Below are 10,803 nucleotides of genomic sequence, written 5' to 3'. Positions count from 1 at the left end.
CCGCCGCCCCACGCGCCGCCCCAGCCGCCGGACGCGCCCCCCTCTTTGCTGCGGGCGCCGCCGCGGCCGGCGCCGCGCGCCGATTTCGAGGGGTTGGCGCGGGCAAACGCGGAGTAGCTGTCTGTAAACTCTTGAGTATACAATGGCGACCTGCTGCTGTTGAGAAGCTTCTGCAGGGAGGCCAATGACTCGCCTGGGACGCGCGCCAGGAGCTCTGGAGTGGTAGAGGGGTTTGGGGGCGCCAACGGGTGCGTTGGCCGGGGCTTGCGAGTGGGCAAGTGAGTCCAGGAATGCATGGTACTTTGAACCAAGGCAGCAGGGCCGCCGCAAGCAGCGGGGGACAGCGCCCTCCGCAACCAGGCAGCTGCGGTCTGCATGCAGCCCCTCAACGTGCAGCGCAGGCGCGATGGGCAATGCTTTGCCCAAGCGCCGGCCCAGGTACTCACTCGAGACCACCGGCTGCAGCGCCGACTTCCACTGCAGCAGCTTGATGTCCGACACATACCGCACCACCTGCGTGATTTGAAATCACGATGCGACAGCTGAGAGTCAGCGACACGCCGCGCCGCGAGACTGCGAGGAGGCGAGATTCTGCTTACCGCATCAAGGGGCATCGGTGCCGGGCACCGGCTGCGGCGTCGCGGCACGGCCTTGAGCAGATCATATCAGACGCAGCAGGAGCATGGAAGTGTCGCTAGGACGCGTTTGAATGCGCACCGTCATGTTAGGATCATGGACGTCCGGCATGAATATGAACTGGTCGACGGAGGTGAAGTGGTCGGAGAGGCCAGACAGGGCCAGCTTCTTCCCAGGTTCCAGCTCTACCACCTGATACCTGTAGGGTGGAATTCACAGTCATATGTGGGATATGATGATGGCCGAGCAAAGGTGTGCGTTGACACACGCCCATATACGGACTTCACGCCTCAGTTGCATCCCCTTGCCTCACGCAACTGCGCCCTTCCTGCTGGAGAAAGCGCCGCTGGCCACCAAGATACGAGCCTGGCGCAAGCTTCCAGGCTAGCGGCATGTCTGCCGAGCCGCGACTCACAGCATGGTAAATGAGTAAACGCCAAAGAGCTCCTGCTGCAGCTCAAACCTCGTGCCGACCTGGATCTGGTCAGCAGGCGGCCCCCGCTTGTCCGCCTTTTTGGTGATTGGCGACCATGCAGTCCACGACGCCACGTCGCTGACGAGGAAGCAGACGCGCTCCGGGTCCCCGCACACGCGCGCGGTCTGGTCTGTCACGCCGGCGGAGACGTGCAGGCGGCGCGCGCGTGCGCGCGGGGGGCGGGGCGGGGCCGGCGCCGCCGCGGTGGAGGCGATGCGCGCGGTGCGCGGGGCCGCGGGGATCCGCGCCGTTTGCATGATTGCTGCTCAAACCTATCCACAAGCTTGTGAGCTGCTGTTGACACTACAATTAGGTAAGACGTATCCGGCGAATTGGCTGCAAACAAATGCTGTTGGGTTGGCTGCACGACAGAGTCGCCGATGCTGCCAAGTGCCACTGCAAGGTGATGCCGGGCAGGTTATCCAAGGTCAATTCAAAAGCAGCCAGGGTTGGCCCCGTGGTTGCTGCCTGTGTCACTGTGTGCGGCAAGGAACCCGGCGAGACAGTGCCACGCGTGTTCAAGCGACATCAAGAAACACTCGCTTTGCGAGATTGCCCTACAATATTATGAACTGCCAAAAACCACATTGTGATAGGCAGCTGCTCATCAGATCGAGTGCTTGATCTCGCATGTGTAGCCTTGCTGCTACCGTGAACCGCGGTAGCATACTGATGAGTGTAAATCATAAGCAACTATCATATTAGGTCGCCGGGTAGGCGCTGCGCAGCAGTCGCCCCAGCCACGCCGGCGCCACTCCTCCCGCAGCGGGCCAGGCGCGGTCATTCTCATTGCAGCTCACGGCGTGCCGATGGCAGACTCTCCATTCTAGGAAGCCGTATTTGCCTGCTTTCAACAGACACCGGGTGCTGGTTGCAGGGCCAGCACCCCAGGATCCCAGCGGGCGCAGTACAGCACGGAGCGGCGGCACTGGGGACGGCTCGCGCACACGGCAGCAGGCAGGCGCCGCAGCCATGGCGAAGCTGCGTTTTGCCATGGTGTGTGCCTCCAACATGAACCGATCCATGGAGGCGCACGACTCCCTGGCGAAGCACAAGCTGTTTGTAGGTACCCGGCCGGGTTCTCGTTCTGATTAGCACGCACAGCAGGCGTGCAGTCACATGCCCTTGAGAACGAACTGCTGGTGACTCGATGCTCCCCACAGGGGCCCCTGGCGGCCCCTGACATCTCCATCCATTGCACACGCCCCTTTTAATACACCCTGCATGCATGCATGCGCCCCCAAAAGGTCCGAAGCTACGGCGTCGGGCAGCACGTGAAGCTTCCGGGCGCCTCCAAGGACTCCCCAAACGTGTACCAGTTTGGGACGCCCTACCGCACCATATTTGAGGACCTGAAGGGCAAGGACCCCGCGCTCTACACCAGAAACGGGCTGCTGAAGATGCTGGAGCGGAACATGGCCGTCAAGCAGGCGCCAGAGCGCTGGCAGCACGACAGGTGAGCTCGAAGCCGGCTGCAGCGGTGGCGGAGGCGGTGGCCGCGGGGGCGGGTGCGCCCGCGCGGTGCGGGGCGCATCGCCTGTGCCCATGGCACCGCGCATTGATGGCGCATAGTGTGGCTGGAATGGTGGCAGGCGTGTCGAACACGGGGCAGCAATCAGCGCGGGGAGTGGGGCAGGCGTGTCTCATGCGGGGCAGCCTTCAGCACGGGGCCATGAAAGATGGACGCGCGTTCCGCCCGGCACAATTCTTGGTGCAGGGAGCACCACTTTGATGTGGCGGTCTGCTTTGAGGAGAAAGTCATGGAGCAGGTGGTGGAAGGTGAGTGGGCGGCCTGTGGGGGGCCAAGCATATACTTCGCTGACAGCACCCGTGGTCAGCAGCTGCGTGCAGGCCTGCGAGAATTGTGCTTGTTGAGCAAGACGCTGCCGTGAGGCATCGGGCGGACGCAGCCAAACAGCGGCTAGCTCCCTGCAGCTGCAGGTGATGTGCTTGATGCGCTGGGCCCCGTGCCCAGGGCCCCTCATCTGCGTGCACATCGCCCTTGCTGTTCCCCCTACCAGACATGCACAACCGCGAGCCATCCACAATGAAGCCGCTTCTCGTCATCAACATAGTGAGGGGCCCCACCTGGTGTATTCATACCATGAAGATGCAGAGTCACAACATTAGCGTTTGCCTCTCGTGGGCGGTCGCGGTCGCGCCTGCCGCACAAACCATGTCCCCCTGCGAGGTGCCGTGAGCATGTTGCCGGCCTTCTTTGCGGCCTGCGCCGAGAGCCCTGACCCACAGCCCGCAGGCATGCTTGGCAGCATCTCACTCGAAGTGTCAACAACCAACTGCAACAGGATGTGAAAGACAACCACGAGGAGGCGGCGAAGGTGGCCCCGCAGACGCTCTGGCTCTGCCGGAAGGTGGGGCCGGGCGCAGGCGGCGTGCGCGGCGCGCGGAGAGTGTGTGTGTGGCTGCCCAGGCGCGCGTGGCTTGAAGCGTATAGCCTGGGCCTTCCCGTGGGTCCCACTTTGTTGGTGATGAGCACACAAATGCTTCCAGTGACAACTGGCTATGCTTGCTGTTGGCCGCCGTAGTTCTGCCGGCAGGTAAGTCCAACCTCCGACCTCCCCTGCCCCCGTGTGCGACTCTGGCAGTTGGACGCCTGCGACTCATGGGAGGACGGGATCGACGCGGCGCTGCTGGCGTTTGAGAAGGAGCACCGGCGGCGCGCCACGTACACCATCTGCCACTACTGACGGTGCATGCGTGGGGGGGCGGCCCCGGCGGGACGGCCGCCCCGCCCTCTCAGCTGTGAGGGGGGGCGTGCGCACGGCAGCAAGACAGCGAAAGCGCACGCGACTGGCGCACGTGGTTCGCCCCGTCCCATCTGTCATCAGCGCCGCTTTACTGCAGTGTCCAAAGCAGGGAGCAGCGCTGTACTGCAGTGTCCATTGCAGGCAGCAGTGCCTGACTGCAGTGTCCAATGCAGGCAGCATCGCGTCACGTCCATGACAGTGCGATGCAAGCAGGTGGTCGCCTGAGCTGTTGCCACACATGCACCGCGCTGAGCAAGCGCCTTGCGTGGCGGCTGCGACACCTACGCCTCTACCGCTGTAACACTGCGGGATGTCGAGCTACCAAGCACTGTGCAGAGTGTGGATTGCATGCGCAAGGGGCCTGATCAGCGTTTGTGGCGCTGCCTTTACAGGTTTCCGCAAACAGCAGGGAGACGCAGCTGCTCGATGGCCTTTAAATGGGATGCACCATTGATCACGCGCAGCTGTCTGCCTCGCTGAGTGTTGTGCTGCAGGCTGCTCGGGACATTTCTCACCTTGGGCACCACACCAGTCTGGCGGGGTACGGCCCGGCAGGTAAGGGTAGCTCGCCCGCCAAGGCAAGCCTCCGCCTCTAGCTGCATATGCGTGTGACGATGCCACAGCACTTGGCATGCCAGACAACTATACAGAAAACTTCATGCACTGGTCTCAATCGCGCCAGCGGTTTCAGTTGGAGCAGCAGCAATCAGCTGTTCAGCGTTCACATGGGCGCCAACGCTGGACAGCAGACCGCCCAGCCTGCCTGGGATCGCATGCTGAAGGCCAGTCCACTCTACCACACGAGCATTCTACCACTGACGACAGGTTTGGTAGACCTCCACACCCTCGAGCTCGAGCGCACGCCCCGATCTCGCGTGTAGGAGGGATTCCAACTTTCGGTAAGGCAAGCTGCGCCAGCCTCTCACGCTCCGTGCGGAGGTTCGTCTGGCCGTTTTGTGTTTGTTCAAGTAAACATACAACTAGTCGTAAACGGTTCTCGGTGGACACCTCTAGCTACCCCCACCCCAGCAAACCCACACAGCAGCGATGAAGCGCCAAGCCACACGGCTGGCCCAGCTTGCGGGCTGGGCCCAAAGAAACTACAGTGCTCAGCCCATGATGGAGGAGGCGAGTGGCACGAGGGGGGTTCCATTGAGGGTCAGCACAAGGGCGCGAAGAGCGGGTGATCGCCCAGCAGGAGCACGCTTCACCTGGGCCGCATGCGCCCAAGAACGCGAAGTACTAGACATTTCAGCACCGTAACGCGCATTTGAGCCGAGCAGTGAGCCCATCTCATGACGCAGCGTGCGACGCAGCGCCAACGCACGCACATGTCACACCCACGACTGTTCCCTTGCTGGACAAGAACAGCGGGGCGCAGCGCGCTCACCGCACACACGCACACGTTTCCACACACCCCACACGCGTTATATTGCAGAGCGCACACCGTGCGTACGCCGCGGTGCCGTACTCGTACACACCCCCGGGCCGCAACCACCTGCACGTGCCCGGTAAGAGGGTCGGCCTCTCGCGCCCGCCACGCGGGCCGGTGGCGCCCGACCACCCAGCCACCTGGCGTGCCCTGCATGCGCCCCCACGCGCCGCCAATCCGTGCACTCGTCCCCTGTCGTGCATGCCTAACCCAAACGCACCCCTTGAAGCATGTAATGCCCCCAGCAAACGAGCCGCGCTGCGTCACGCCGGGCGCCCCCTCCATGACCGCGCACCCCTTGCTTCCCTCCAGGACCCGTCAACATCCATGAGCGCGTGCTGCGCGCGATGTCGGTGCCGGGCCAGAACCACCGCGACCCCTGGTTTGCATCTTGGTGGAAGGAAATCCTGGAGGAGTCAAAGCTGATCTATGGTGGGTGCCACGCGCTGCTGCGCTGCCTGGTATCAATAATGCATGGGCCCCGTCCCGTAATCAGTGTAAATAGACACGTTTGTGGGGATGCGAGCCGCGCCGCGGCAGCAGGGGCGAGCTTGAGCTGTGGAAGTGCACAGGCCAGGGTCTGCCCTTTCCAGATTATTTTGTCCCCTCGCTGCGGTCAGCTGATTGTAGAGCGATGTATTGTATATACATTGGATGCCTGCAACGCGCCTGGTCCCCCCCCTGAAAGTGGGCGTCCCTGAAGCAGCTCGGCCCCGCACAACTCCCCTTCACCCTTGGTCCCCAGGCACGCAGCGCGGCACCCCCTTCATCTTCAGCGGCACCGGCACCGGCGGCTGGGAGTCTGCGCTCACCAACACGCTCTCCCCGGGCGACAAGGTGCTCACCTTCCGCTACGGCCAGTTCTCGCACCTGTGGGTGGACATGATGCAGCGGCTGGGGCTGGAGGTCGAGGTGTACGACCGCCCCTGGGGCGAGGGCGCCGACGAGGCAAAGGTGGAGGAGGTGCTGCGAAACGACACCTCCCACAAGATCAAGGCGGTCTGCATCGTGCACAACGAGACGACGACGGGCGTGACGTCCGACGTAGGCGGCGTGCGCGCGGCGATCGACGCCGCGAAGCACCCCGCGCTGCTGATGGTGGACGGCGTGAGCAGCATCGGGGCGCTCGAGTTCAAGTTTGACGACTGGCGGGTGGACGTGGCGGTGACGGGCAGCCAGAAGGCACTCAGCCTGCCGACGGGGCTCGCGCTGCTGTGCGTCAGCGACAAGGTGCGGCCCGCCGCGCTGCAACTCGGGCGGCCCGGGCAGGCAGGCAGGGAGGCAGCGAGGGAGGGATGGGTGGTGGGCGGGGCGGTGGGGTCGCGGAGATGAGGTGAGAAGTTGGAGGGTCTGGGGCGTATGGCTACGGCAGCTGCGTGCCCCGCACGATGCGACGCCGACGCCGACGCCGCACCAGCCGCATTGACGGGGACGCGGGCGCCCGCAGGCGCTGGACGCCCGCAAGACTGCGAAGCTGCCGCGAATCTACTACTCGTGGGACGACCAGCTCAACACCAACCCCAGGTGGGGCCACTCCCTTGGCGGCTTGCTGCGTGTGGGCGTGTGTGGGCCGTCGTGAGGGTGAATACTGTCAATGGGCATGTGTGAGCCCTCATGAGGCTGCGTTTTGCATGCGCGTGGGGGCGCATGTGTGTTATGCTGTGCGGCAATTGACTTGGCTAGTGTGGAGGCGGGCAAAAGGGCAGGCACGGCGGCCCCGCCTTTAGTGGCGGCTGCATGCCGCACTGGTCCCAGCGCCTCAATGAACTTGTCCCCTCCTGGCTTGCGTTTCGCGCCCGCGCCCGCGGCCCCGCAGCGGCAACGTGCCCTACACCCCCAGCCTCATGCTGCTGCACGGGCTCAAGGAGTCGCTTGCGCTGCTGCGGGAGGAGGGCTTTGACAACGTCGTGGCGCGCCACCACAGGTGACTGCACACATGTTTTGGGGGAGAGCGTCGTGCGCGTGCTGTGTTGCATGCAAGGTCCACCCAACAGCATGGCGGCTGGCCCTACTAGGCTACGCAGTCACCTGCAAGATGGCAGGCAGGACAGAGCCGATCTGGGGGTTTTCAGAGCGTTGGTGATGGCAGAAGGCTGCCTTGGGCAGATGCAGGGCGGCCGGCAGCAGCCAGGCGATGCGCATGGCGGTCCTCAGGGCAGCGACGGCCGTGGGCCCTGAGGCTCTGCCGACGGTTTGGCTGCGTGCCCGCGCGGCCCCCGTGCTCGCAGGCTGGCCGAGGGCACCCGCAAGGCAGTTGAGGGCTGGGGCCTGAAGCTGCTGTGTAAGCACCCGCGGTGGCAGAGCGACAGCCTGACTGTGATCGAGGTGCCGGCCGGAATCGACAGCAACCTTATTGTCAAGAACGCCTACTCCAAGTGAGTGGGCCTGCGGCGCCTGCGCGGCGGCGGCCGCGGAGGGCGCGTCGGCGCGGCCTGGCTGTGAAGCGCGTCACCTCCTTGAGGGGACCACGGGGCGCTGCCCTACTTTGGGCCTGTCGCATCAGCCTCGCAGGCCCTGCCATTGCGAGCTGGCGCCGGCGCTGGAAAGCGAGCCAGACGCGGCCATAACCCTGGGCCCTAGGGCCCCCACGTCCCGCGCCGCCCTTCGCCCCGTCTTCAACCCCTGTGCCGTCCTCCCCCGTCCCCCTTTCGTGCGTCCAAGGTACAACCTGTCTATCGGCATCGGCCTGTCCAAGGTTAACGGCAAGGTCTTCCGGATCGGCCACCTCGGGAACATGGACGAGCTCATGATGTGCTCGGCGCTTTCGGGCGCGGAGATGGCCATGCTCGATGCCGGCATGAAGATCACGCCCGGCAGCGGCGTCGGGCGCGGTGCGCGGGCGCGTGGGGCGCGCCGGGGGCGTGGCACCGTCGGAGGGGCGTCAGGGGGTGCTCGCGAGGAGGGCCCCTTTTTGGGGCTGCAATCGCGACTCGTCATGTCCCAGAGCCCCGTTCGCATGCTGACGCGGCGCCGTTAAATCGCGATTGCCCACCCTCGCAGCCATCGAGTACTGGCAGAAGACCAGCAAGGTCATCCCCACCCGCGAGGCCTAAGGGGCTGCAACTGGCGCAGTGGCGCGGCCCCCTGGGCTCGCTTTGGGCCGGCATCCGGCGCCCTGGCTCGGGCCGCCGGCGCTTGGCAGGGCGGCCCCCTGCGCGCCCAAGCCGGGGCCCTGCGGACAATGATTGTGGGGTGGAGTTCCATACGTGCGGGTGGGCGGCAGGGGGCCGCACGGGATGTGGCGCTCCTCCGCGCGGGCCGGGCGCGGCCGCCCTCGCAGCCGAGAAGCCTGCGGGGCAGCGGACCTGGCACTGTGTCGCGCCAAGCGCTGTATCAAACGGGTGCCGCTGCGGCGCGCTTTTCTGGCGGCGGCGGCCCCCTTGGCGCTGCACTGTTTGCCCTTTGGGAGCAGGGCAGCCCGCCTGGCGGCGCAGAGAGGGGCAAGCCCCGACATGTGGGGTCCCGGCCCTGTGGCTTGATCGCCGTTGCAGCCGACCTTCAAGCGTGAGCCCCTGGCACACGCCGAGGCGTCTGGCCCCACTTGGTCAAATGCGGTGTGCAGGGCCCGAGCGGCGTTTCTTTAGTTACGCGAGTAGCTGCCACATGCTGGGGCCCGGCAGGCCTCTGATTGGGCAGCCAAGGGCCCCTATGTCTGTTTATGAAGGCGCCTGAGCGCTCATTTTGCCGCGAGCGCTCTGCTTTCGCTGCCTTGTACCCAAGCACCTGCCGGTCTTCCGAGAGAGAGGAGAGTGCGCCCTTGGAACCGCCGTGCCGCATGGCGGCGCGGTGGCCCCACCAGTGTACTTTTTAAACAAAGCGGCCCCTGTAATGCGTGTGCAGTGTCATCCGCCCAACCGTGGGCCGGATCGCGACGGCAGTCCCACGCGGCCTTCTCAGTGACTTTCCCAGGCGGCCAGCTCAAAGGGTGTCCAAGCATGCGGGGCGGCACACAGGAGTGATGATGGGTGGGCCCAGGTGATCGTGCCGCACATGGGCTTTCTGCACCAGTGGAACAACCTGCCAGGCTGCGTGCTCAAACTGAGGTGCACATCTCCTCTGTCCCTGGAGGCGTCAGCAGAGCGCAGTGCAACGGCAAGGTGCAGGGTAGTTGGTGGCGCACAAGTAGGCTTGGATCACGCGCGATACAGTACCGAGACCTCGATCAGCAAGTCGTCGCGGACCGGTGAGTCGGAAGCGGGTGACTTGACCTCTTGCCGACGCCGAGAGCGTTCCAAAGCCGCTGACGGGTGAGCTCAACCATCTGAAGCCTACGCAGTGACGCCAGACGCCCCGAGCCCGAGATTGACGCTCGAGGGCCCTGGGAGCCATGCTGCTCGGCACGCGCAGCCTCCCGGGGCATGCGGGAGCTCAACGTAGTGCTTTGAGACCACTGATCAACTCTGGTGGGTGAACATGCTGCCTCCCTGAGCTTTGCGCTTGATCCGTGTGCGCGCGCCCTGCCTGGTTCCGAGAGCCCTGAAGCACCGCCATTGGCTCACGATTTTTTAGGAAATGGTCGTGGGCTAACTCCGCTAAGGCCCAGCCCATGGAGGCAGCCGACCACCTGGGCTGCCGCTGCACCTGGCGCTGGCGAGAGCAATGGCGCGCACGCGGGGGGCGACAACGCCGCCGGCGCGGCCTTGCCCGCAGCCAGCAACGGCAGCAGCAGCAACGGCAGCGGCGCCGCAACGTCCGGCGACAAGGCAGACCGCCTGCTCGGCCTGCCGCTCCTGGTGGCGAGCACGTTTTCGCATGTCAACATTCAATACATGCGGATGCGGCGGCGGCGGCGGTGGTGGAGCAAGCTAGGCGGATACCCAAAGGTGCGATGCTCGCAGTGTGGGCGCGGGCGGCGCAGTCATGACCCGAGTGACATGCAACCGCATGCCCCGTCAGCCAGCACCCGCCTGAGGCGTCCGTGGCGCTCCAGCCGGGCGCCCGAAGCCCCAGACGCGGACGCATGCGGCGCCCTCCGCGCCCCCCTGACGGCCCCCGCCCCGCCCCCTCGCCATCTGCCGCCAGGTCCCGAGCGACCAGATGGACCACCTCCCTGAGCCCGCGGTCGAGCTGTGGCACAAGGTCGTGCCACTGGGCCTGATCTTCTTCGCGGCCAGCTTCAACCTGACGATCCTGCAGTCCCTGAAAGACTCAATCGTGGTCGTCGCGAGCGGCGCGGAGACGCTGCCGTTTTTGATGTCTCTGTGCGTGCTGCCGGCCTCGCTGGCGTTCTTCGTCGCGTACGGGAACATGGTGCGCGCGCGTGCGCGTGCGGGCGTGTGCGTGCGTGCGTGTGTGTTTGTGTGTGCGTGCACGCCCGTGTGCTTGCTGCATGTAGAGCAGCGGCCACCGGTATCACGGCTGGAACAAGCGACAGCAAGCAGCCGCTGGGGCCCCTCTGCCCCCCAGAACCGCCCGCCTCCGCGGCCGCGGCCGCTCGCTGACAGCACCCACCCCTCGCCCGCCCCTCATCCCCGCCACCGCCCCCGCCACCA

General features: G+C 65.3%; 4 protein-coding genes across 4 annotated transcripts in view; 3 read left to right on the top strand and 1 right to left on the bottom strand.

The window, feature by feature from the left end:
- MNEG_4203 (hypothetical protein) overlaps positions 1-1,368 on the bottom strand; it is a gene marked incomplete at both ends in the record, with an annotated part of 2,358 nt that extends 990 nt beyond the window's left edge. The window contains 3 exons of the mRNA XM_014047320.1: positions 447-513; positions 718-835; positions 1,052-1,368. Of these exons, the coding sequence (XP_013902774.1) occupies positions 447-513; positions 718-835; positions 1,052-1,368 (502 nt within the window). The remainder of the gene's footprint in view (positions 1-446; positions 514-717; positions 836-1,051) is intronic.
- Positions 1,369-2,343: 975 nt separating this feature from the next.
- On the top strand, positions 2,344-3,819 carry MNEG_4202 (RNA polymerase II subunit A domain phosphatase SSU72; the record flags this gene model as incomplete). The annotated part of the gene is made up of 5 exons (XM_014047319.1): positions 2,344-2,567; positions 2,829-2,890; positions 3,133-3,185; positions 3,418-3,483; positions 3,718-3,819. The coding sequence occupies 5 exons, from the start codon at positions 2,344-2,346 to the stop codon at positions 3,817-3,819; spliced, it is 507 nt and encodes a 168-aa protein (XP_013902773.1).
- Positions 3,820-4,316: 497 nt separating this feature from the next.
- Positions 4,317-8,364, top strand: MNEG_4201 (serine--glyoxylate transaminase; the record flags this gene model as incomplete). The annotated part of the gene is made up of 8 exons (XM_014047318.1): positions 4,317-4,434; positions 5,624-5,743; positions 6,057-6,541; positions 6,759-6,835; positions 7,128-7,235; positions 7,540-7,686; positions 7,973-8,142; positions 8,312-8,364. 8 exons carry the CDS (start codon positions 4,317-4,319, stop codon positions 8,362-8,364), a joined length of 1,278 nt encoding a protein of 425 aa, XP_013902772.1.
- A 1,984-nt stretch (positions 8,365-10,348) lies between these two features.
- MNEG_4200 (ADP,ATP carrier protein 1) overlaps positions 10,349-10,803 on the top strand; it is a gene marked incomplete at both ends in the record, with an annotated part of 1,127 nt that continues 672 nt past the window's right edge. The window contains one exon of the mRNA XM_014047317.1: positions 10,349-10,561. Coding sequence (XP_013902771.1) covers positions 10,349-10,561 — 213 coding nt within the window. The remainder of the gene's footprint in view (positions 10,562-10,803) is intronic.

This window comes from Monoraphidium neglectum (genome assembly GCF_000611645.1).
Source record: "Monoraphidium neglectum strain SAG 48.87 unplaced genomic scaffold scaffold00570, whole genome shotgun sequence".
Classification (NCBI taxonomy): Eukaryota; Viridiplantae; Chlorophyta; class Chlorophyceae; order Sphaeropleales; family Selenastraceae; genus Monoraphidium; species Monoraphidium neglectum.
This window is presented reverse-complemented; position numbering and strand designations above follow the sequence as displayed.